A 25,315-nucleotide genomic window follows, 5' to 3' on the forward strand; every position below is an offset into this window, starting at 1 on the left:
CCACATTTCTTTTGGCTGTGAGTTTGGATATTTTCATATTGCTTGAATAAACACATTTTGTTCACCACGTATTAATTTCTCACTGAGTTTTTACCCACGTCAGTTGGTGACACTTTGAGATTCATTTTATTTTATATTATTATTTTCTCACTGAAAACTTCACTCACGCCAGTTTGTGGCACTTTATTGTTTAATCACATTAAGGTAGCGCTGATACCAATCGTCACATCCCAAATTTCTCACATTCACCCTTGCACCTGAGGGTTGATTGGTGGCAGCTTACACCTTTTTCTCAATTTACATTCTCTCCATATTTAACAGTAAATAGCGCTGGTCATTTTTTCTTTATTATTATTGATGCAACTTTAGTCGCAACAGCATAGACAAGAAGCATTTATATGTGACTTTAATGGATGAGTGTTTTTTTTTTAACCCTCACCTCTCCTCCCTGGTCATCCTTGCTGCCTAATACTAGGTTCACACTGATCCACACTGAAACATTTTGTATACTTGGCAAACGGATAACACTAGAAGTCTGAAAAAGCATAGTCGTGCTCTTGAGCGCCTATGGCGTAAGACTAGCTCTCAGAAAGATTTCAACCAATATAAATCTGCCCTCCAATAATACATTTCCAGTCTCCACACTGCCAAACAGACCTATTTTATCACTCTCGTTAACAGCTTGTCATCCCGCCCCCGAAAGTTCTTCGCTACCTTTAATTCTCTACTCCGTCCTCCACTACCTCCTCCCCCTGACTCACTCACTGCCCAGGAGATCGCCTACCACTTCAAACAGAAGTTTGATACAATTCATAAGGAGATCATTGCTGTTCAGATACTTTTCATGCTTTACGCTTCATGCCCACAGGTGCGATCACTACTTCCCTCATTCAACCCCACCACTATAGATGAGGTTGCTAAACTACTTGCTAACGTCCACTTAACCACCTGCCCTCTGGATCCTGTTCCCTCGCAAATGCTACGTTCAGCCTCTGGCTCTATTCTACGCTCTCTAGCCCACATCTTCAACCTCTCACTCTCTTCAGGCATCTTCCATAACTCTCTAAAACATGCACTAGTCAGCCCCATACTTAAAAAGCCCTCACTGGACCCAACCAATCTTAACAACCTACGTCCTATTTCCTTGCTCCCCTTTTTATCCAAACTCCTTGAACGTCTGGTCTACAACCGACTGTGCGACCACCTTGCCGAGAATAGCCTCCTTGATCCCCTTCAGTCTGGATTTCGGCCTCAACACTCCACTGAAACTGCTCTCCTAAAAACTGACAAACAATCTACTAATGGCCAAAACCAATGGACACTATTCTGTACTCCTACTCCTGGACCTTTCTGCTGCCTTTGATACGGTTGACCATCCCCTCCTCCTCAAAAAACTCCATGCCTTTGGTCTCGGTGACTGTACTCTTCACTGGTTATCTTCTTACTTATCCAACCGCACCTTTAGCGTTACCTACAATTCTACTTCCTCCTCTCCTCTTCTCTGTTGGGGTCCCCCAAGGCTCTGTTCTTGGACCCCTCCTATTTTCAATCTACACCTCCTCTCTTGGTCAGATACCATCTCTATGCTAACGATACCCAAATCTATCTATCCACTCCTCAGCTCTCTCCCTCAGTCTCCTCACGTATCACTAATTTACTATCAGATATATCAGTCTGGATGTCTCACCACTTCCTCAAACTCAATCCATCCAAAACCGAGCTTATAATTTTTCCTCCACCACGTGCTCCTTCCCCTGATTGCTCTGTCAATTTTGATGGCACTACCATCAGCCCATCCCCGCATGCCAAGGTCCTAGGTGTTGTCCTGGACTCTGAATTTTCCTTCAAGCCCCACATTCAATCGCTGTTCAAATCTTGCCGCCTCAACCTCCGCAACATCTCCAAAATACGCCCCTTTCTAACCAAAGACACAACAAAGCTCTTAGTTCACTCCCTGGTCCTCTCGCGCCTCAACTACTGCAATTCCCTTCTCATTGGCTTACCTCTACATAGGCTCCTCCCCCCTTCAATCCATCATAAATGCTGCCGCCAGACTCATCCACCTTACCAATCGCTCAGTGTCCGCTGCTCCTCTCTGTCAAGCCCTCCACTGGCTTCCGCTTACCCAACTAATTAAATTCAAAATACTAACAACATCTTACAAAGCCATCCACAGCTTAGCCCCCAGCTACATCACTAGCCTTATCTCAAAATACCAATCTAATCGCTCTCTTCGTTCTTCTCAAAACCTCCTGCTCTCTAGCTCCCTCGTCACCTCCTCCCATGCTCGCCTCCAGGACTTTACCAGAGCCTCTCCAATCCTGTGGAACTCCTTACCCTTAGCTGTCCGATTATCTCCTACTCTATTAGCTTTTAGGCGATCTCTGAAAACCCTCCTCTTCAGAGAAATGTCCAAATCATTTGGTGGAGGGGGGATTATGGTGTGGGGTTGTTTTTCAGGGGTTGAGCTTGGCCCCTTAGTTCCAGTGAAGGGAACTCTTAAGGCGTCAGCATACCAAGACATTTTGGACAATTTCATGCTCCCAACTTTGTAGGAACAGTTTGGGGATGGCCCCTTCCTGTTCCAACATGACTGCGCACCAGTGCACAAAGCAAGGTCCATAAAAAGACATGGAGGAGCGAGTTTGGGGTGGAGGAACTTGACTGGTCCTGACCTCAACCCCATAGAACACCTTTGGGATGAATTAGAGCGAAGACTGCGAGCCAGGCCTTCTCGTCCAACATCAGTGCCTGACCTCACAAATGGGCTTCTGGAAGAATGGTCAAACATTCCCGTAGACACACTCCTTCACCTTGTGGACAGCCTTTCCAGAAGAGTTGAAGCTGTTATAGCTGCAAATGGTGTGCCAACTCAATGTTGAACCCTACGGACTAAGACTGGGATGCCATTAAAGTTCATGTGTGTGTAAAGGCAGGCGTCCCAATACTTTTGGTAATGAATGGTTATGAGGGGCTCCCAATCTTCCTGCCTAGTAAGCCTGTGTGAGTTCTCTGGTGTCTAACAAGGCTTCTTTTCTCAGCAAAGCCTCTCCCACACTCTGAACATGAATAGGGACGCTCTCCCGTGTGATATCTCTGATGCCTAAGAAGGCTCGCTTTCTGACTAAAACATTTCCCGCACTCTGAGCATGAAAAAGGACGTTCTCCCAGGTGAATTTTCTGGTGTGTAACAAGGTTCCCTTTGTAAGCGAAACATTTTCCACACTCTGAACATGGATAGGCGCGCTCACCAGTGTGAACTGTCTGGTGTGTAACAAGACTCTTTTTCTCACTGAAACATTTCCCGCACTCTGAACATGAAAAAGGAAGGTCACCCGTGTGAATTCTGTGGTGCTTCAGAAGAGTTCCTTTCGCAGTGAAACATTTCCCGCACTCTGGACATGCATAGGGACGCTCACCTGTGTGAACTCTCAGGTGACCACGAAGCTTTCCTTTATCAAGGAAACATTTCCCGCACTCTGAACATGAAAAAGGAAGGTAACCCGTGTGAATTCTTTGGTGTGTAAGCAGGCCGCCTTTCCAACTGAAACATTTCCCGCACTCTGAACATAAAAAGGGATGTTCTCCTGTGTGAATTCTCTGGTGTTTAAGAAGGCTGCAGTTTTTATGGAAAGATTTCCCGCACTCTGAGCATGAATAAGGACGCTCACCAGTGTGAATTTTCTGGTGTTTATTTAGGTGTCCTTTCTGAGTAAAAGATTTCCCGCACTCTAAACATGAATAAGGACGCTCCCCCATGTGAATTTTCCGATGTCTAAGAACGTCTCTTTTTTTAGTGAATGTTTTCCCGCACTCTGAACATGAAAAAGGATGCTTCCCCAAGTGAATTCTCTGATGTCTAAGAAGGTTTCTGCTTTTAGTGAAGGATTTTCCGCACTCTGGACATGAGAATGAACTCTCTACTGCGGGGACTTCTTCTTGGCTTAGGGAAAGTTTCTTGGCATTAGACGGATCTCTAGATCTCTCCATACTGTGAGATCTTAGATGTGTCTCTGGAGTTACAGTATGTGATCTATCAGAGGACTCCCGAGGATTAGAGGGATCCATCGATCTCCGTGTATTCTGAGTAATGACCTTTTCTCCTGGAAAGTGTTCTCCGATGTCATTCGATTTTTCATTATAATTTGGAGATAACATAGGATGTCCCTCAGAGATATTCCTGGCACAGCGTCCACCTGTTAGAAAATAATTTTTAACTTAATTTTATAAATATTATTCATGCCTTACATCCAGAAATTGAATATGTGGATCTGGCACTAAAAAGTTTTACAAAACTTTGTCATAACATAAAAATATGAATATAATCTGGATAAAGGACAGAATATAACCACACCATACATGATGACAGGGTTTGTCCTTAGGAGACATGGATGAAGATTAGAGACTGTGCTTCCTCCACCTTCCATAGAAGATGGTCCCGATGTTTTATTCAGGAATGGAGATGGACCTTTCATATGGTGTACAGTATCTCCTCCTCATTTGTAGGGAACATGACGTTATATTGAGGAATAGAGATGGACCTTTCATATGGTGTACAGTATCTCCTCCTCATTTGTTGGGAACATGACGTTATATTAAGGAATGGAGATGGACCTTTCATATGGTGTACAGTATCTCCTCCTCATTTATTGGGAACACGACGTTATATTGAGGAATGGAGATGGACCTTTCATATGGTGTCCAGTATCTCCTCCTCATTTGTTGGGAACATGACGTCAGGGCCGATCCGAGGCGGGTGCCCGAGGTGCACCGCGCCCAGGCGCCGCATGAGGGGGGCGCACGCCGCACCTTATCCAATCTCCTGCAAGTCCCGGGAGTCTCTCCAGCCGCTACATCCTTTGTAGTTCCGGGCGGCTCACAGGCGGAGTGATATCAAATGCACTCCGCCTGTGTGAGAGGAGGAGCCGTACAGAGAAAGCAGGCGGCTGCAGGAGTAGAGAGCAAAGCCGCTTCTTCCTCTGTACGGCTCCTCCTCTCACAGGCGGAGTGCATTTGATATCACTCCGCCTGTGAGCCGCCCGGAACTACAAAGGATGTAGCGCCTGGAGAGACTCCCGGGACTTGCTTATGTGTAAATGGACATCTACCGGGAGCCGTGTCCGGCGCCCAATGCCGTCTGTCTGAATAGAGCACAGTCTGCCAGAAGTGACAAGGCTATGGCTCGACCTATTACATCACATCCGGGGCAGAGATGCAGTGAAACAACATTGCGGGACCACCCAGAGCCATGTCACAGCACCATCTCTGGCCAGAGGTAAACCTAAAATGGCACTTGTTTGCTGTTATGACCTTTTTTGAATAATTAAAATTTACCTTAACATTTCCTACAATTGTCATTTAAAAAAGATAATTTATTCTGAGTTGTTATTATAACACCATAAGATTGGACTGCAGCTACAAATGTCTTCTGGTCCAAGGGAAATGTAACACTTGCTGTATTTAACCACTTAAGCCCCGGAAGATTTTACCCCCTTCCTGACCAGGGTTTTTTTTGCGATTTTTTACTGTGTGACTTTAACAGGCAATTGCGCGGTCGTGTGACGCTGTACCTAAACGAATTTGACGTCCTTTTTTTCCCCACAAACAGAGCTTTCTTTTGGTGGTATTTGATCACCTGTGCGATTTTTTGATCATGCGTTATAAACAAAAAAATTGCGTCAATTTTGCAAAAATAACAATATTTTTCACTTTTTTTTATATGAAATTCCCCCCCAAAAAAATGTAAAAATCTAAATTTTTTTAACATTTTCGGCCAATTTGTTTTATGCTACATATGTTTGGTAAAAAAAATCGCAAAAAGCGTATTTTGATTGGTTTGCGCAAAAGTTATTGCGTTTACTAACAAAGGGAAAGATTTTTGTCATTTTTGGTGTTTTTTTTTTTTTAACGAGTAATGGCGGCGATCTGCGATTTTTTTTGCGGTACTGCGACATTGCGGCGGACAGATCGGACCCCTGACTGACATTTTTTACACTTTTGGGGGTACCAGTGACATTACTGCAGTAATCAGTGCTATACATATGCACTGTTACAGTAAAAATGACACTGGCAGGGAAGGGGTTAACTGTATTGGACAGGGAGGGGTTAAGTGTGTCCCTAGGGGCGTGATTCTAACTGTAGTGGGACATGGCTACTACGGTAGTGTAAAAACAGAGATCAACGGTTCTACATAGTAGAACCGTCTGATATCCATTTTTACACAGGGGAGAATGACAGGCGGCTTGTTTACATAAGCCGCTCTGCCTTTCTCCCGCTCTACCGACGATCGTAGTGTGACCGGCGGACATCGGGTCCGCCGGTCACACGCCCGCACTCCTCCGTGAACGAGCCGAGGCGGGCGCGCACCTCAGCGGGCGCGCACCTCAGCGGGTGCGCGCTCGCCCGCTATTGGCTCAAAACCCTGTGACAGGCTAGCGACGTAGATCTACGTCACTCTGCCTGGCCGGGTCTGACTGCCGCAGTAAATATACTGTGCGCAGTCGGCAAGCGGTTAATATTGTAGATGCATTATTAAAATTGTAAGACAATAGGGTAAAGGTCATGAGGTGTGTAAAAGAGTTATAGATGGCTTTAAAATTGTATTAAGATATATATATAATGAGCTTCATTTGTGGATGTTGTGCATTATCTGTCTTCTTGTACTATTTTTAACTGCCTCTTCACAGTAGTTATGTGACTAGCTGCTTCCAATGTGGATCTCTAGAAGGCATACCACCCAGCCTTTCCAAAATAAGTAACACAGTAAGCCCACAAAGTGCCCAGAACAGCTCCATACTGACGGTTTTTATCTATGTCATAAGGGCAGTTGATAAGCCCTCCACATTGTGGCCCACGCTGATCCTGTACACAGTAGGAAAAACTGTTATAATGTAGATTGCAGACCTTATACAACCCTGGTACTTCCTCACAGAATATACAACTAAAAGCCCACAAGGCAGATAAGATATTTTCCTCACATTACACCTAGAAGGCACCATATTTTTAACTTGACTTAAAGTGAAACATCCTAAAAAGTTAAGACTTAAAGTAGAAGTCCAGTCAAATGAGTCTGCATTTGGTGAGCACTGATGAGTCTGCATTTGGTGGGCAGAACTGATAAGGCAGCATTTTATGGGCACTGATAAGCTTGCATTTGATGGGCACTGGTGAGGCTGCATCGATACATATCCGCAGTCTCTGACCATCTCTTGTATCAAGTCTGCAGTTTCTGACCATCTCCTATAGTATGTCTGGGGGCTCTGTCTAACAGACTCTCTAACAGAGGCTCTCTCTGTGTCCATTAGAGAGACCCCCCCTCTAGGTCCTATTAGAGTACTCTGCTTCTCTTCCTGTAATTTGTTTACTGTTAAGAGATCGTGGCAGGGTCCCGGGGTAAGGAAGACTCCTTAGGGGAGCATCTCTGTGTTTAAGTCGTTGCCATAGAAACATTTGTAAAGAGGAGGAGTTAGTAAGATGACCACGCCCATGTGGGGGCGCCAGAAATATTTCTGCACCCAGGCGTCTGTGACCCTGGGATCAGCCCTGCATGACGTTATATTGAGGAATGAAGATAGACCTTTCATATGGTGTACAGTATCTCCTCCTCATTTGTTGGGAACATGACGTTATATTGAGGAATGGAGATGGACCTTTCATATGGTGTACAGTATCTCCTCCTCATTTGTTGGGAACATGACGTTATATTGAGGAATGGAGATGGACCTTTCATATGGTGTACAGTATCTCCTCCTCATTTGTAGGAACATGACGTTATATTGAGGAATGGAGATGGACCTTTCATATGGTGTACAGTATCTGCTCCTCATTTGTTGGGAACATGACGTTATATTGAGGAATGGAGATGGAACTTTCATATGGTGTACAGTATCTCCTCCTTGTTTTATTGAACTCTCAGTCATGCTACAGCCAGAGCTGAACTTTTCTCTTTTTGTTGGGCAGCAACCAATCTGAAAGCCGTCCTACTCTTGCTATTAATCGAGCAATGATTTTGAAAACTAGCTGCCGAGCTCTATACCCACCTGCTATCCATCCTGCTTCTCTTCCTTGTTATCTGAGTCTTCTATCTGCCTTGACCATTGATTTTTTTCTTGTCTAGCTGAATGTGCTACTTGCTCTGACCATTTGCTTTGTTCCCATGTATCCGCGTGCTCTCCCTGCCCTGACCCTTGGTACGACTGGAATCCTACTGGAGTAAGAATGCAACTTAATTACATCTCTACAATCAAGAGCTCTGATGAACATTGGCTGGCCCTTAGACTCTGCACCCTGCAGGATCCTACGGTAACTACTTTTGTTGTGGGCTACATGATCCTATTTCTATGTCTTACCCATTCCAGAGTGATTCTCTATTTATTTTCAGGACCATCCTCTCCCAGAGTGCTCCAGCATGGTTCCAACTCAGTAGATTCAAGAACTGGTCCTTCCTCTGGTACCCTGCTCTATTGTGAACCGGCTGTCAGCCTACACTTCTAAAGGTATTACTTCCATCTTCCTTTGGAGTATCCTTTACAGTGTAGCTAGAAATTCCACGTCCTTATGTAGAGAAGATTCATCCTAGTTACTTTTTATGATCATCTTACCCTCCTCCGTAGACTGCTGATCTCCCCTCACAGATGGTTCTTCTTCCTTTTTATCTTCAGCTTTGATGTCACTCAGTTCTTCACCCTAAACCCCAAAGATGACAGAACACATTCGTAAAAAGGAACAAAAGATTACATAGAAGAATGTCCTCTCACAGGTCTACATGCTTAGTCCCACCTACCTGATGATGGTGAGGGATGGTGTGATCTTCCTGTGTGGAATTTCGGGAATACAGAGGACGCGGACATCCATCTGGTGGGTTCCCATTACTGGATCCATCTGTAGGAAACACACACACTGACTGAATACATTGTTTCTATGTGTTTATCAGATGATGGGGGATCTAGGTGGAGCCTCCGTACTGCTCTCTCCTTTACAATAAAGTCTCCTCTTACCCGGTGATGTGAGGGGCGGCTGATTCTCCATCATGATGTCCTTGTAGAGATCCTTGTGTCCTTCTAAATACTCCCACTCCTCCATGGAGAAATAGACAGTGACATCCTGACACCTTATAGGAACCTGACACACACAATGATACAGTCACCATCCAGACACATCCCTTGTCTGTTACTGGATAATGTCCCAGAATTCCCAGCACCGCTCACCTCTCCTGTCAGCAGATCAACGATCTTCTTGGTGACTTCTAGAATCTTCTTCTCTTTTCTATCAGGTGTCAGGCACTGAGGTGGAGACACTGTGATGGGTGATGTCCCACAAAGACAGCGGTTGGGTGTTAATGGATCACCAGACATTTTCTTTAACACTTTATAATCCTAAGTGAATTGAGAAAATATTTACTAAAGACTTCCCAGAATCCTTCTCACCTCTCCGGTCAGGTCTGTGTTTTATTAATAGAGATAAGAGTGATGTCATGTGACCTCCCAGAATCCACCTCACCTCTCCGGTCAGCAGGTAGATGATATCCAGGGTGAGGTCTAATATCGTCTCAGTCACTTGGCTTTGGTCTTTGTCCATCCTTAATGATTTGGTCATGTGATCTAAACAGGACACTCTGTAGCGTGTGAGGGGAAAATGATGTCTACTGCTCATGCGCTGTCTACTGCTCACCATTTTTTTCGGAGGAACAACATACTGATAATACGATTATCGTACGATGTGTTATAATACGATCAAAATTTTTATGCTTGCACGACCGGATAATATCGGGTGAACTGTCGTGATCGCCTCTCGTAAGCTGTGTACTAACGATCCGATTTTCGTCCGATCCCTTCACAAGCGTTAATTTTCGTCCGATTTTCGGATCGTGTGTACAGGCCATTAGAATGGAATATTGTAAAGTGAAAAGTTTTCTCGTTTATTTTACAAATCAGAATCATTAACGTACAATATAAACTATGAAATATAAATCAAAGTAAGAATCTACATCAAACTTACACATTGGCTGGACCAATTAAAAACCAGCTTCTTCAGTTAAAAAAAAAACAATAAAGACTCAGAATGGAATATTGTAAAGTAAAAAGTTTTCTTGTTTATTTTACAAATTAGAATCATTAACGTACAATAAAAAATACAAAATTTAAATCAAAAGTAAGAATCTACATCAAATTTATCATACATTGGCTGGACCAATGAAAACCCAGCTTCTTCAGTAAAAAAAAAAAAAAAAATCAGAACGGAATATTGTAAAGTAAAATGTTTTCTTGTTAATTTTACAAATCAGAATCATTAACGTACAATAAAAAATAGGAAATTTAAATCAAAGTAAAAATATACATCAAACTTATTATACATTGGCTGGACCAATAAAAACCCAGCTTCTTCAATAAAAATAAAAATCAGAATGGAATATTGTAAAGTAAAAAGTTTTCTTGTTTATTTTACAAATCAGAACCATTGACATACAATAAAAAAATATGTAATTTAAATCAAAGTAAAAATATACAAACTTATAATACATTGGCTGGACCAATTAAAACCCAGCTTCTTCAGTAAAAAAAAATAAAAATAACAATCAAGACTCAGAATGGAATATTGTAAAGTAAAAAGTTTTCTTGTTTATTTTACAAATCAGAACCATTAACGTACAATAAAAAATATGAAATTTAAATCAAAGTAAGAATCTACATCAAACTTATCATACATTGGCTGGACCAATTAAAAACCAGCTTCTTCAGTTAAAAAAAAAAAAAAAAAAAGGACTCGGAACATTGCAAAGTAAAAAGTTTTCTTGTTTTTTTTTTTACAAATCAGAATCAGTAGGATACAATAAAAAAAAAAAAAGACATAATATAAATCAAAGTAAAAATATACATTTATATCATACATTTTCTTTATCATACATTGGCTGGACCAGTGAAAACCCAGCTTCTTCCTCTTCTTAAAAAAAAATAAAAAAAGTCCAATGATGTGTAGCAGCCAATAACAAAGGTAAAAATGTTCATGGACAAATCCTAACAGGATTGGACTGGATATTCCGCCATTTTAATATCTGTGTGTTGCAGTGTACTGTATGTGTGTTAAAGTACAACTGTCCACGCAAGGTCATGTATTACCTGACTTTGTTGCCCACTTCCTTCTCACAGTTGCCAGTGTGTTGCCCACATATTGCCACCATGAAGCCACGTTTGCCCATGTATAACCACAGTTTAGTGCTGCGACCCAGGAAAGATTTGGAGTGCCACTCTAAGCAAGAAGGATCTCCAGGAATGGGGGTGCCGGCGTCAAGATGCACCCACCCAGAGAGAGTCAGACACGTAGGTGAAAGTGACGCCACCCTCCCAACCAGCCCATGTAAGGTAGCAGTAAGAAGTGCATCAGCTGTTGCTCCTCCACAATCTACAACATCTGACGCGTTTCGTCCTGCTTACCGCAGGATTAGTCATAGAGGTACCTCTATGACTAAGCCCGGGTTGGTGGTGGGAGTAGTTTGTGGGGAAGCAATGCCTGAAGTCGACCTTACATAGGCTGATCGGGAGAGCTGCGTCACTTTCACCTACGCAGTTCAGTGCTTTTGTCTTACCATTAATTTTATCTCAACAATCCCTAGAAATATAAAATCACTCTTTAAAACAATTCATCATTATTGACTTACCTCCCAATACTCTGCTAAAGAATCCGAAGATCGGAGATTACAAAAGTATAGGTATGGTAGGGCCGGGGTGGGGGGAAAAAGGGGGCAGCTGCCCCTGGCGCTGGTATCAGCCACTTCAAACTGGCAGGAGTAGTGACAGCAAAATCATTACTTCTATCAGTATCCGGAAAGCCGAAGAGAGTCGAGAGGTGGTGCTCTCTCCCCCCTCCAGGTTTTCCTCCTAAGTCCTGCTGCTGATGATCACTTCTGCATTGGGACTGTCACATTGGGTGTGTGTGAACTCTCTGGTGGGTGTGAGCTCTCTGGTGGGTGTGAACTCTCTGGTGGGTGTGAACTCTCTGGTGGGTGTGTGAGCTCTGTGGTGGGTGTGTGAGCTCTCTGGTGGGTGTGAGCTCTCTGGGGGGTGTGGGCTCTTTCTGGTGGGTGTGTGAACTCTCTGGTGGGTGTGAGCTCTCTGAAGGGTGTGAGCTCTGTGGTGGGTGTGTGAGCTCTCTGGTGGGTGTAAACTCTGTGGGGGGTGTAAACTCTCTGGGGGGTGTGAGCTCTCTGGTGGGTGTGGGCTCTTTCTGGTGGGTGTGTGAACTCTCTGGTGGGTGTGAGCTCTCTGGTGGGTGTGTGAACTCTCTGGTGGGTGTGTGAACTCTCTGGGGGGTGTGAGCTCTCTGGTGGGTGTGTGAACTCTCTGGTGGGTGTGAACTCTCTGGTGGGTGTGAGCTCTCTGGTGGGTATGTGAACTCTCTGGTGGGTGGGTGAACTCTCTGGTGGATGTGTGAACTCTCTGGTGGATGTGTGAACTCTCTGGTGGGTGTGGGCTCTTTCTGGTGGGTGTGTGAACTCTCTGGTGGGTGTGAACTCTCTGGTGGGTGTGTGAACTCTCTGGTGGGTGTGAACTCTCTGGTGGGTGGGTGAACTCTCTGGTGGATGTGTGAACTCTCTGGTGGGTGTGTGTGAGCTCTATGGTGGGTGGGTGAACTCTCTGGTGGGTGGATGAACTCTCTGGTGGATGTGTGAACTCTCTGGTGGATGTGTGAACTCTCTGGTGGATGTGTGAACTCTCTGGTGGATGTGTGAACTCTCTGGTGGGTGTGGGCTCTTTCTGGTGGGTGTGTGAACTCTCTGGTGGGTGTGAACTCTCTGGTGGGTGTGTGAACTCTCTGGTGGGTGTGAGCTCTCTGGTGTGTGTGTAAACTCTCTGGTGGGTGTGTGAACTCTCTGGTGGGTGTGAGCTCTCTGGTGTGTGTGTGTGAGCTCTATGGTGGGTGGGAGTGAGCTCTCTGGTGGGTGTGTGAACTCTTTGGTGGGTGTGTGAACTCTCTGGTTTGGCGCGGTCGTAAAGCGGTTGAGTAGGAACCCTCTCTGAATTAAACATTTCCCACACTCGGATGAGTGTCCTTTTTCTTGTTCATTCCATGTTGTACAATTAACTGATGTTTCTGAATAAAAACATTTCCCGAACGAGACTAAGGTCTGTCACCGGCGTGAATTCTTTGATGTGAAAGAAGTGTTGTTTTCTTAGTAAAACATTTCCCGCACTCTAAACACGAATAGGGACGCACACCCATGTGACATCTCAGGTGTCTAAGATGGTCATCTTTACGAACAAAACATTTCCCGCACTCTTGACACGAATAAGGTCTATCACCGGAGTGAATTTTTTGATGTCTAAGAAGTTTTGCCTTCTCACTGAAACTTTTCCCGCACTCTGAACATAAATAGGGATCCTCACCTGTGTGGAATCGCTGGTGTTTATGAAGCTGTTCTATCCGAATGAAACATTTCCCACACTCTAAACACGAATAAGGACACTCCCCTGTATGAATTCTTTGGTGTATAAAAAGTACTTTCTTCTCAGTGAAACATTTTCCGCACTCTGAGCATGAATAAGGACGCTCACCCGTGTGACTCTTCTGGTGTCGAAGAAGGTCTGCATTACACATAAATCCTTTCCCACACTCTGAACACACATAAGGTTTGTCACCGTTGTGAATTTTTTGGTGTCTAGTAAGTTTTCCTTTCTCATCAAAACATTTCCCGCACTCTGGACATGAATAGGGACCATCGCCTAGGTGACTATTTTGATGTTTAAAAAGTTCTCTTTCCCGATTGAAACATTTTCCACACTCCGAACATGAATAGGGAAGCTCAGCCATGTGAATTCTCTGGTGTAAAAGAAGTAATTTTTTCTCAGTGAAGGATTTCCCGCACTCTTTACATGAAAAGGTACGCCCACCTGTGTGAGTTCTCTGGTGTAAAAGAAGTAATTTTTTCCCAATAAAGCATTTCCCGCACTCTGAACATGAAAACGGACGCTCACCCGTGTGAGTCCTCTGGTGATTGATAAGGCTTCCTTTCTGCCTGAAACATTTCCCGCACTCTTGGCATAAATAGGGTTGCCCTTCTTTGTGAAGTTTCTGGTGTGTAGCAAGGCTTCCTTTCTCAATGAAACATTTCCCGCACTCTGGACATGAAAAGGGACGCTCACCGGTGTGAATTCTCTGGTGTGTAAGAAGTCTCCCTTTCTTAATAAAAGATTTTCCACATTCTCGACATGGAAAAGGACGATCCCCCGTGTGGATTTTCTGGTGTGCATTAAGGTCTCCTTTTTCGATGAAGCCTTTTCCACACTCTTGACATACATAGGGGCGCTCACCTGTGTGGCTTTTATTGTGTCTTATAAGGTTTGATTTCTCAGTGAAGCATTTCCCGCACACGGAACATGAGTAGGGACGCTCACCCGTGTGACTTCTCTCATGTTTAAGACGTGCTTGCTTTGTGCTAAAAGATTTCCCGCACACTGAACATGACAATGAACTCTGTCCTGTGTGGAATTCTTCTTGGCTTAGGGGAGATTCCTTGGGATTGGATGGATCTGTAGATCTCTCCATACTGTGAGATCTTAGATGTGTCTCTGGAGTTACAGTATGGGATCTATCAGAGGATTCCCGAGGATTAGAGGGATCCATCGATCTCTGTGTATTCGGAGTAATGACCTCTTCTCCTGGAAAGTGTTCTCCGATGTCATTCGATTTTTCATTACAGTCTGGGGATAAAATTGGATGGCCTTCAGAGATGTTCCAGACATCACATCCACCTGCTGGAAAACAGGTATGAATATAGGTATTCATAAAACATATCTGATAATCTAGCAGTAACAATCATATGGTGTACAGTATCTCCTCCTCATTTGTTGGGAACATGACGTTATATTGAGGAATGGAGACGGACCTTTCATATGGTGTACAGTATCTCCTCCTCATTTGTTGGGAACATGACGTTATATTGAGGAATGGAGATGGACCTTTCATATGGTGTACAGTATCTCCTCCTCATTGGTTAGGAACATGACGTTATATTGAGGAATGGAGATGGACCTTTCATATGGTGTACAGTATCTCCTCCTCATTTGTTGGGAACATGACGTTATATTGAGGAATGGAGATGGACCTTTCATATGGTGTACAGTATCTCCTCCTCATTAGTTGGGAACATGACGTTATATTGAGGAATGGAGATGGACCTTTCATATGGTGTACAGTATCTCCTCCTCATTTGTTGGGAACATAACGTTATATTGAGGAGTGGAGATGGACCTTTTATATGGTGTACTGTAATGAATGACAACTTACTACATGGAGCCTCAAGCACAACCCCTGAGATCAAAAAAGGGGCATAATACTTAAGGTATATATTGCTACTAAAAACTGCCGTATATGATGGACTGAAAAAAGAGGCTGTAAGTTTAAACCTGAAAGTCTTTTTAACCAAAGTGTGTAAATGGTCTTAAAATACAGCATTTTTGTTTATGTAGGACCTTGTTCAATTAAGCTTTGACAATAAAAACTGGAAGCCCCAGGCTTATGACTTACTTGTGTCCATATGTAGAGAAGATTCCTCCGGTTTACTTTCCATAATCATTTCCTCCTCCTCCATAGACTGCTGATCTCCACTCACCAAACTCTCTTCTTCTTCCTCTTTTACCTCCACTTTGATGTCTTTCCATTCTTCATCCTAAACCCCAAAGATGATAGAATATATTTTTAAAAAGTAATTACATAGAATATCATCTCACAGCTTAGAATTTTTGTGTTTTATACCCTTAGTCCTACGTACCTGATGATGGTGAGGGATGGTGTGATCTTCCTGTGTGGAATCCCGGGAATACAGAGGAAGGGGACATCTCTCTGGTGGGTTCCCATTAGTTATTGGCTCCTTGTATTCTTCTGAAAACTCTTCCATCAAACGGTATTCATCTTCCTCTTTAACAACATCAGAATCCTCGAGGATTTCACCCTGAATATAGAATTAAATGATAGTTGTAATAAAATAGCTGGTGTACCAATCATAACTGCAGGCCATTGTTAATCTACCTGATGATGGTGGGGGACGGTGTGATCTTCCGGTGTGGAATCCTGGGAATACAGAGGACGGAAACATCTCTCTGGTGGGTTCCCATTACTGGATCTATCTGTAGGAAACACACACACTGACTGAATACATTGTTTCTATGTGTTTATCAGATGATGGGGGATCTAGGTGGACCCTCCGTACTGCTCTCTCCTTTACAATAAAGTCTCCTCTTACCCGGTGATGTGAGGGGCGGCTGATTCTCCATCATGACGTCCTTGTAGAGATCCTTGTGTCCTTCTAAATACTCCCACTCCTTCATGGAGAAATAGACAGTGACATCCTGACACCTTATAGGAACCTGACACACACAATGATACAGTCACCATCCAGACACATCCCTTGTCTGTTACTGGATAATGTCCCAGAATTCCCAGCACCGCTCACCTCTCCTGTCAGCAGTTCCATCAACTTCTTGGTGACTTCTAGAATCTTCTCCATGTTGTGTGTCTCAGGATTTAGGGAGTCACATGGAGGCACTGTGATGGTCAAAGGATCACATGACTTCAGAACAGGAAATCTCTGTAATGAGAAACCGATAGGGATATCAAGTTAGAATCCCAGAATCCTCTTCACCTCTCCGGTCTGTGTTTTATTAATAGAGATAAGAGTGATGTCATGTGACCTCCCAGAATCCTCCTCACCTCTCCGGTCAGCAGGTAGATGATCTCCAGGGTGAGGTTTAGGATCTTCTCAGTCATGTAACTCCGGTCCTCCTCCATCCTCATTTGTGCCATGATTTGATCTATACAGGTCTCCTTGTAGACGGATAACTTTGGGAAATGAAAGTAAGAAATATTTGGATGGTGCCGACAACACAATAAAAGGATGTGCGGGGGGGGGGGGGGGGGGTAATAGGAGGGTTGCTGTACATTTAAGAACTACTGACCTCATGGGAACACATTTAGTTTTTGAACTATTTAGTGTTTGTTACATTTTCAGAAATTCTCTTTTCTCTGTTGGGTGTGTTTTATTTCTGAACTGGTTTTGATTCGTTTTATATCGACAGACAAGGAATGATAAATACGATCCTTCTTCTGTCTTCTTGTTTTGCTCTGAGGCAGTGCTGTCAGGGTCATAATGATGTCCAGGAAGGGGAACTTGCTGACTTTTGACCAGAGTTCTGGACTAACCCTGATAATTGACAGAACTCCGACTGCAAGGCTCCAATCTCTGGCAGCCTGCTAATTTATAGGAGTGATGATGTCACTGTCACTCTCTGCACTAAGAGAGGGGATTGGATTGCAGAGCAGGAGGATGAGGGCTGTGTTGGGAGTGTGGGGGGAATTTTGTTCTCATCCCTCCAATGGCAGCCCAGTGTGGGTAGGAGGAGGACAACAGGAGGGAGAGATTTGTTCTCCAAATATACTGTAGTACCCAGGACCTTCTACAGAATGGCAGTGGGTTCCTGGTGTTTCATTGGCTCTTTACCCTGTGGGGTCCCACTTTCTTTGGCTCTTTACCCTGATCTGGCATGGGCTGTGTCCCGGCGGGCACACCTAATCCCAGATCTCTGCGCCCCCCTGAAGCAGTAAGAACGGGTGGGCGGGAGGGAGAAAGTGTTCCTGCCGGCGTCATTTTACTATGCGCTGGTAGGAAACTGGTTAAAGATCCCGTGATTAAGCAGCATGATCCTAGCGTGACTTCCTTTCTTTGGGGGTCCTTACCCCCAATATCCATTTTCCAGACTCTGACAAAATCTATGTCATGGGAAGGTATTGGACGGCTCCCTCAGACCCACAACATGGGCCTACTAAGTGAGTCTGCGCAAAGAGGACCTCTAACAACGAGTGTGTACCCAGGGTGAAGGACTTCCATTCTTCATTCCACTTGGTGTCCTGGAACATATTACTTGACCGGTAACATGGGAAGAAGGTGAAGGCTGCCTTCATTTCCTGGCAGAAGTTTTGTAATGAGGTATAAAAAGTACAGGTAGGAGGGACCGTCATTGATCAAAAATCCCCCCTCCCTACCTTAGAGGTCACCTGAGGCCTACAGCCTCCTCTTCCCTCAGAGCCCTGAAGCCTGACTAACCCCTCTGGGTCCTTCAGAATCTCCATCTTCTCGGAGGCCCCGAAGTCTTTAGCCCTATTACCCCCTCAAAGCCTCTCAGGACCATATACTAGAATTTAAGCCCAAAGAAAAGAAAATGTTCCGGCCCTGTAAGTGGGGAAAGATTATGACCCTGAAGGGGTTAATCTACGTTTCCACACTTTATATGTGTGTATCATCATGTGTCGGAGATAAAAGACGTCACAGTGACTATGGAGGAAGAGGACGGAACATGACGGAGGGGAAGGGGGGGTTACTGGGTGTAAATATAAAATAATATCTCATTACCTCCTCTGCTGCCAGTTCCAGCAATGTCTCCTCTCTACTTCCTCCCAACTCACCTCTGACCTGATACTTCCTGTCGGCACCTGACATCACTTCCTGTCTTCAATAGAGACTTCCTGTCTGGGTATAGGTGAGATTACCACCTTGTGGAGCTCAGAAGAAGTGCAACCAGGAGAAACATCTCATAGCGTGACCAGGGCTTTGTGCTCTCATCTCCACTCCCACCAACAGGGATAGAAATACACTGTATTATCAAAAGTATTAGGACACCTGCCTTTACATGCACATGAACTTTAATATTCAATTTTGAGTTGGCCCACCCTTTGCAGTTACAACAGCTTCAACTCTTCTGGGAAGGCTGTCCACAAGGTTTAGGAGTGTCTATGGGAATGTTTGACCGTTCTTCCAGAAGCGCATTTGTGAGGTCAGGCACTGATGTTGGACAAGGAAGGGGACCAACCCCAAACTGTTCCAACAAAGTTGGGAGCATAAAATTGTTCAAAATGTCTTGGTATGCTGACGCCTTAAGAGATCCCTTCACTGGAACTAAGGGGGCCAAGCCCCACCCCTGAAAAACAACCCCACACCATAATCTCCCCTCCACCAAATGATTTGGACCAGTGTACAAAGCAAGGTCCATAAAGACATGGATGAGTGAGTTTAGGGTGGAGGAACTTGACTGGCCTGCACAGAGTCCTGACCTCAACCCTGCTCATCCATGTCTTTATGGACCTTGCTTTGTGCACTGGTGCGCAGTCATGTTGGAACAGGAAGGGGCCATCCCCAAACTCCTCCCACAAAGATGGGAGCATGAAATTGTCCAAAATGTCTTGGTATGCTGATGCCTTAAGAGTTCCCTTCACTGGAACTAAGGGGCCAAGCCCCACCCATGAAAAACAACCCCACATCATAATTCCCCCTCCACGAAATGATTTGGACCAGTGCCCAAAGCAAGTTCCATAAAGACATGGATGAGCGAGTTTGGGGTGGAGGAATTTGACTGGCCTGCACATAATAATAATATTATATTATAGGGAAAATATGTGGGCATTGATTCATAATTTTCCTAAAATATTTTTCCAGCTTGCATTATTATTTGTGAATTTTATACCTTTTGTATTGTATTATTTAAAAAATAAAAGATAGTATTAATATGGGGTAGCTCCCGATTTAGGATAAATTTATGGCTGCATTTTATGTATGTGTATGTTAGTTTTTAAACATTGTCAAACCGTGTTATGAGATTGCTCGGTGTAAATGCTGTGCATATCGTGGCTGCGGGGACACGGGGTGAACGCATGTGCTGATGGTCATTCGTTAGCATATGGATGGTTGCGTGTTGTACAGCCAATCCCTGGACTAATGCCCCGTACACACGTGCAGATTATCTGAAGACTTTTGTCTTCAGATTTACCTTTTCTATGTAGTGCAAGGGCCTGCTGGATTGCATACAAATTGAAAGTGTTTAGGTTTGACCTCATATTATATGGTTTTGGTAAGTCTGCAGACAAAAGTCTTCAGATAATCTGCACGTGTGTACGGGGCATTAGTCGTAATGATGAAACGCGTTGAGATGTACTGGAGCGCACAGACAGTTCAGCTGAGCCATATCTATCATCACAAGCTGAAGCAGAAAATCACAGCGACATCACTAAGACCACCTGAGCCACTAATCCTGTGAAGAGTCACCTGGGAACATTTCCATCCACAAAGGTGGGGCCCTCTAGAGACTTGCAAGCAAGCATGATTTCACTTGGTGAGTGGACACTTCATATTTTTCCCTTCTTTCCCACTATAACACTGCACTCTGGACCATTATTTTCGGGTAACTCTAATCTGATGACCTGTAAAGTCTTTTAAAGCCTCACCCATGAACAATGTTTGGGTACCGGAGATCGTCATCATTGCACCGACGCACACATATATTTTTTCTTTTACCAAGATTGCAGTCATAGAATCAGGAAATAGTAAAGGAAGGAATCCAATTGTTCAGGAAAATGACTTGTCTGGAATGTGGAGGCGGAGTCGTTATTAATTTGTGTACAATACAATACACAACAGGTTACATTATTATAACAAAGTATTGTAGAAAAGATCACAGCATAGAAAATGGGGGGGGGGGGAAGCAGAAAATAAACCCGGATATTAGGGTGACATTTGTGTACGAGAAAAACCATTACAATTACCGCCATTTTATTCTCCAGGGTCTGTGCTTTATGAATATATGTATATTTGGGGGTTTTAACAAATCTTCAGACCCAAAATGTGCATTTTAACAGGTGTGCCAAAAAAAGCAAAAACAGCGCTGGCAGTGAAAGGGTTTCATAGTTACATAGTAGGTGAGGTTGAATAAAGACAATAGTCCATCCAGTTCAACCTGTGTAGGTGTGTGTGGACGTAATCATTTCTCATACCCCTGAATGTTCTGATCCTTGAGATGTACGTCTAAGAGTCTTTTGAAAGTAGCCATACTTTCCACAGTTACTACCATTTGTTGTAGAGAGTTCCACAATCTTGTAGCCCTAACAGTAAAGAACCCCCCACGTTGCCTGAGGTTAAAACGCTTCTCCTCTAATCGCATTGTATGCCCTCGTGTCCTCATTCATTCTTTGCGACTGAATCGTTTTTTTTCTATGCTGAGATCACCATTGAGGTATTTATAAATTGCTATCATGTCCCCTCTCAGGCGTCTCTTCTCCAGGGAGAATAAATCAAGCGATTGCAGCCGCTCTTCATAATTAAGGTCCTCCAATCCCCTAATTAGTTTAGTTGCCCTTCTCTGGACTCTCTCCAGCTACAACACATCCCTCCTGAGGACTGGCGAGCAGAACTGGACAGAATACTCCAGATGCGGTCGGACCAGAGTTTTATAAAGTGGAAGGATTATAGGCTTATCTCTGGAATACATACCCTTCCTTATGCAAGCTAATATTCTGCCAGCTTTAGCAGCTGCAGCTTGACATTTCATGCTATTGCCCAGTCTATTCTCTACTAAGACTCCCAGATCTTTCTCCATTTTTGATTCCCCCAAAGGTTCCCCCCCTAAAGTGTATTGTGTTTTTATGTTTTTAGTCCCCAAGTGCCATACCTTACACTTCTCCACATTAAACCTCATTTGCCATGTCGTTGCCCACTCTGTTATTTTGTTCAGGTCATTCTGTAAGATTTCTGCCTCACGATGTAAAGTTATTGCCCTGCTTAATTTTGTGTCATCTGCAAAAACTGAGATCGAGCTACTGATCCCGTCCTCAATGCTATTTATGAATAAATTGAACAAAATTGGTCCCAGGACTGAACCTTGGGGGGCCCCACTTACCAGTCTGAGTACGCGTTATTTATTACCACTCTTTGGACACGCCCCTTTAACCAGTTTTGTCTCCAAGAGCAAACCTTGTGGTCTAAGCCTGCAGACCTTATTTTACAAATTAAGCACTTGTGGGGAACTGTATCAAACGCCTTAGCAAAATCCAGGTACACCACATCCACAGGTCTCCCCCCTTTCTAGCTCACAGCTCACCTCCTCGTAGAATGTCAACAGATTGGTTTGACAAGAACGCCCTTTTGTAAACCCGTGCTGATTACTGCTGATGATGTTGTTCTCTTTAGCAAACTCTTGGATATAGTCCCTTATCATCCCCTCCAGAAGTTTACATACTTTCGATGTCAGGCTGACCGGCCTATAATTTCCCGGGACATGCCACTGCCCTTTTTTGAATATTGGTATCACGTTGGCTTTCCTCCAGTCACCTAGTACAGTTCCTGTCATAATACTGTCAGCAAAGATCAGGAACAGTGGTCTAGATATAGTCCTATTAAGTTCCTTGAGTACTTAAGTTCTTATTAAGTACTCCAGCCTTTCCCTGATTTCACCCTCTGTTAGCCATAGCGGCATGTCCTGTGTATTACTACTAACCATACAGTCGTGGTCCGTGTACCCCTCCTTTTCCTGTGTAAAGACTGAGGAGAAGAAAGCATTAAGTACGGTTGCCTTCTCAGTGTCCTCTGTAACCATACTCCCATCATCTTTAATTTTGTGTGCAATATGCTCTGACCTCGTTTTTTTGCTGTTGATATATTTAAATAATTTTTTAGGGTTCTTCTACTTTCCTCTGCTATTTGTCTCTTGAAGTTGATTTTAGCCATTTTGATTTCGTATTTACATTTCTTTTTTGCTTCCTTGTATTGCTGGAAAGCCGATAATGTGCCCTCCGATTTATATTTCTTGAAGGCCATTTTTTTTTTCACTAATAAGTTTTTAAAAATTACGGTTAACCCAGCCAGGTTTGGCTTTGGCTCTTCTAAATTTATTTCCCATAGGAATGCACTGTGAGATGCATTTGTTTAATATATTCCTAAAGCATTCCCATTTTTCCTCCGTGGTCAGTGTTCCTAGGGTTTGGTCCCAGTATATTTTCTCTATCATTGAGCACAGTTTGGGGAAGTTTGACCTTCTGGGTTAATGTGAGCCAGATGGTATCCCTCTCCTCTGGTCACACTCTAAAAACATTAGAGCTCCCCCTAGCTGCAGCCTGGTAATAATGTTGCTAGGAGGTCTATTCATTTAGCTTCTCCATACCTACCATCTGCAACTAAATGTCTTCTGATATTCTATTCATAAGAAATTTGCACAGGAATTCACAAAATGTATACTATTCTCATAAGTCCATGAGTATGATCTTGGATACCAGCATGAAACCATGCCTGAGGAAGGGAACTAAGGGGTCTATTTACAGAAAATGTATTGGATGGGTGTAACGGGCATTTACCCACCCATAAGAAATTCTGGCCTTATCTAAATTAACAGAGTGAGTTCCTATGATCATCAGCTCCATTTACTGGCCATAATGTGGTATTAGTACTGCAATACCCAAATATTGCCACTAGGTGGAGTTGATAATCATAGGAAATCACTGTATGAAACAAAATACGCCCAATATTCATCATGGCTGGAAGAATGCGGGTCACACTCACTCAACTAACATTTTTAAAAATAGATCTCTAAGTGTTTGTAAAAGCTTACGCCACAAAATGTACTCAGCCAATGAAAGGTAAGGACTCCATTTTTATTTTTCTCCTGCTATCAATGGCCAACAAGGTACAACACTTCATCCATGTCTTTGGTGATCTCTGATCTCCTTATGAAGCGTTTCTTACATGATGAAGATCAGCCATGGAGTATATCTGAGGTGTATATCAGGGTGTGCTTCTTCCCCACAAGTCCAGCAACATTCATATAGAAGACATTTCCCGCACTCAAGGCACTAATACACCTTGAAGGATGTGTGGGATCCCTGATTTACAGGAAGACAGGATTTCAGTGAGGAACAATTCCCTCACTCAGGACAGGAACGTGGCTTATTCCTCTTGTGAGATCTCTGATGTTTGTCAAGATGGCACTTCTGTGAAAAACATTTCCCGCACCCTGGGCAGGAATGCGGCTTCACACCTGTGTGCGATCTCTGATGTTTGTGAAGAGTTGACTTATCTGAAAAACATTTCCAACACTCAGGGCAGGAAAATGGCTTCTCCCCCGTGTGAGATCGCTGATGTGCAACAAGTATTGATTTTTTTACAAAACATTTCCCGCACTCCGAACAGGAATAGAGCTTCTCACCCGTGTGAAGTCTCTGATGATAATTAAGAGTGGACTTATCTAAAAAACATTTCCCGCACTCGGAACAGCAAAAAGGCTTCTCTCCTGTGTGAGAATGTTGATGTGTGACAAGATGTGATTTATATGAAAAACTTTTCCCGCACTCAGGACAAGAATACGGCTTTGCCCCTGTGTGAGACATTTGATGAGTAACAAGAGCTGATTTTTGGACGAAACATTTTCCGCACTCAGGACAGGCATACGGCTTCTCTCCCGTGTGCAATCTCTGATGCCTGTTGAGATGGTTTTTCTTGGAAAAACATTTCCCGCACTCGGGGCAGGAATACGGCTTTTCCCCACTGTGAGATCTTTGATGTGTGACAAGAGTTGATTTTTGTCCAAAGCATTTTCCACACTCAGGACAGGAATACGGCTTCTCACCTGTGTGAGATTTATGATGTATGGAAAGTGTATACTTGTTTGAAAAACACTTTCCGCACTCAGGACAGGAATATGGCTTGTCACCTGTGTGAGTTCTTGTATGCACATTAAGACAGGATTTCAAACGGAAACATTTCCCACACTCAGTACAGGAAAACCTCTTATCTGGTGGAAGGACGGCCCCGACCCTCACAGTATGAGTTTCCGCAGGATAAGAGGAATGCGATGGTCCGCCACCGTCCCTCACAGTCTGAGGTTCCTCAGGATAGGAGGAATAGGATGGTCCGGCACCGTCCCTCACAGTCTGAGGTTCCTCAGGATAGGAGGAATACGATGGTCCGGCACCGTTACTCACAGTCTGAGGTTCCTCAGGATAAGAGGAATACGATGGTCCATCTACACTGTGTGGTGTCGGATGGACATTTGAGGTAGCCGGGTTTTCTCCTGGACTATACTGTGTGATGTCCTCATCTTCTACTTTACAGTCTGGAGACAAAGTGAGACAATCCTCTGAGGTTTTCCTCATCTCACATTCATGTTCTAAAATAGAAATAAAAAGATTATTACTAGACATGAGCAGATTGGTTCCCCTAAACCAGGACTCCGCCCACATCAGACAGCTTTGTCTCTGAGGATCTTACAATTCCACCCTCAATGTAACTAGTAAATGGGTCCTATGATCTCCTACCAGTTCATTTCTTTATTCATGGACCTTAGCCAGAGAGTGAGGAAACAACAGGAACTGTCTTTGATAGGAGTGACAGTGATGAGGAGATTATTGGACGACTGTAACCACCCCCTCTATCACTCATTGCCATCTTCCCAACACAAGCAGGACTGCACCTCCTTATTTAGTCCATGATTTAGACATGAATAACAACGGGGCT

At 43.8% G+C, this 25,315-nt stretch overlaps 2 protein-coding genes across 2 annotated transcripts in view; one reads left to right on the plus strand and one right to left on the minus strand.

Annotated features, from left to right (window-relative positions):
- LOC309564420 (uncharacterized protein) overlaps positions 1-25,315 on the minus strand; it is a gene marked incomplete at both ends in the record, with an annotated part of 648,900 nt that overhangs the window by 462,896 nt on the left and 160,689 nt on the right. Inside the window, 10 exon segments of the mRNA XM_082269050.1 lie at positions 2,971-4,196; positions 8,601-8,685; positions 11,582-11,604; positions 11,654-11,667; positions 13,115-14,747; positions 15,520-15,661; positions 16,445-16,579; positions 24,118-24,176; positions 24,429-24,678; positions 24,960-24,968. Of these exon segments, the coding sequence (XP_082125176.1) occupies positions 2,971-4,196; positions 8,601-8,685; positions 11,582-11,604; positions 11,654-11,667; positions 13,115-14,747; positions 15,520-15,661; positions 16,445-16,579; positions 24,118-24,176; positions 24,429-24,678; positions 24,960-24,968 (3,576 nt within the window).
- LOC309562909 (gastrula zinc finger protein XlCGF66.1-like) overlaps positions 1-25,315 on the plus strand; it is a 471,303-nt gene that overhangs the window by 198,378 nt on the left and 247,610 nt on the right. The window lies entirely within an intron of this gene.

This window comes from Pelophylax lessonae (assembly GCF_965119305.1).
Source record: "Pelophylax lessonae genome assembly, chromosome: 9".
NCBI classification, from domain to species: Eukaryota; Metazoa; Chordata; class Amphibia; order Anura; family Ranidae; genus Pelophylax; species Pelophylax lessonae.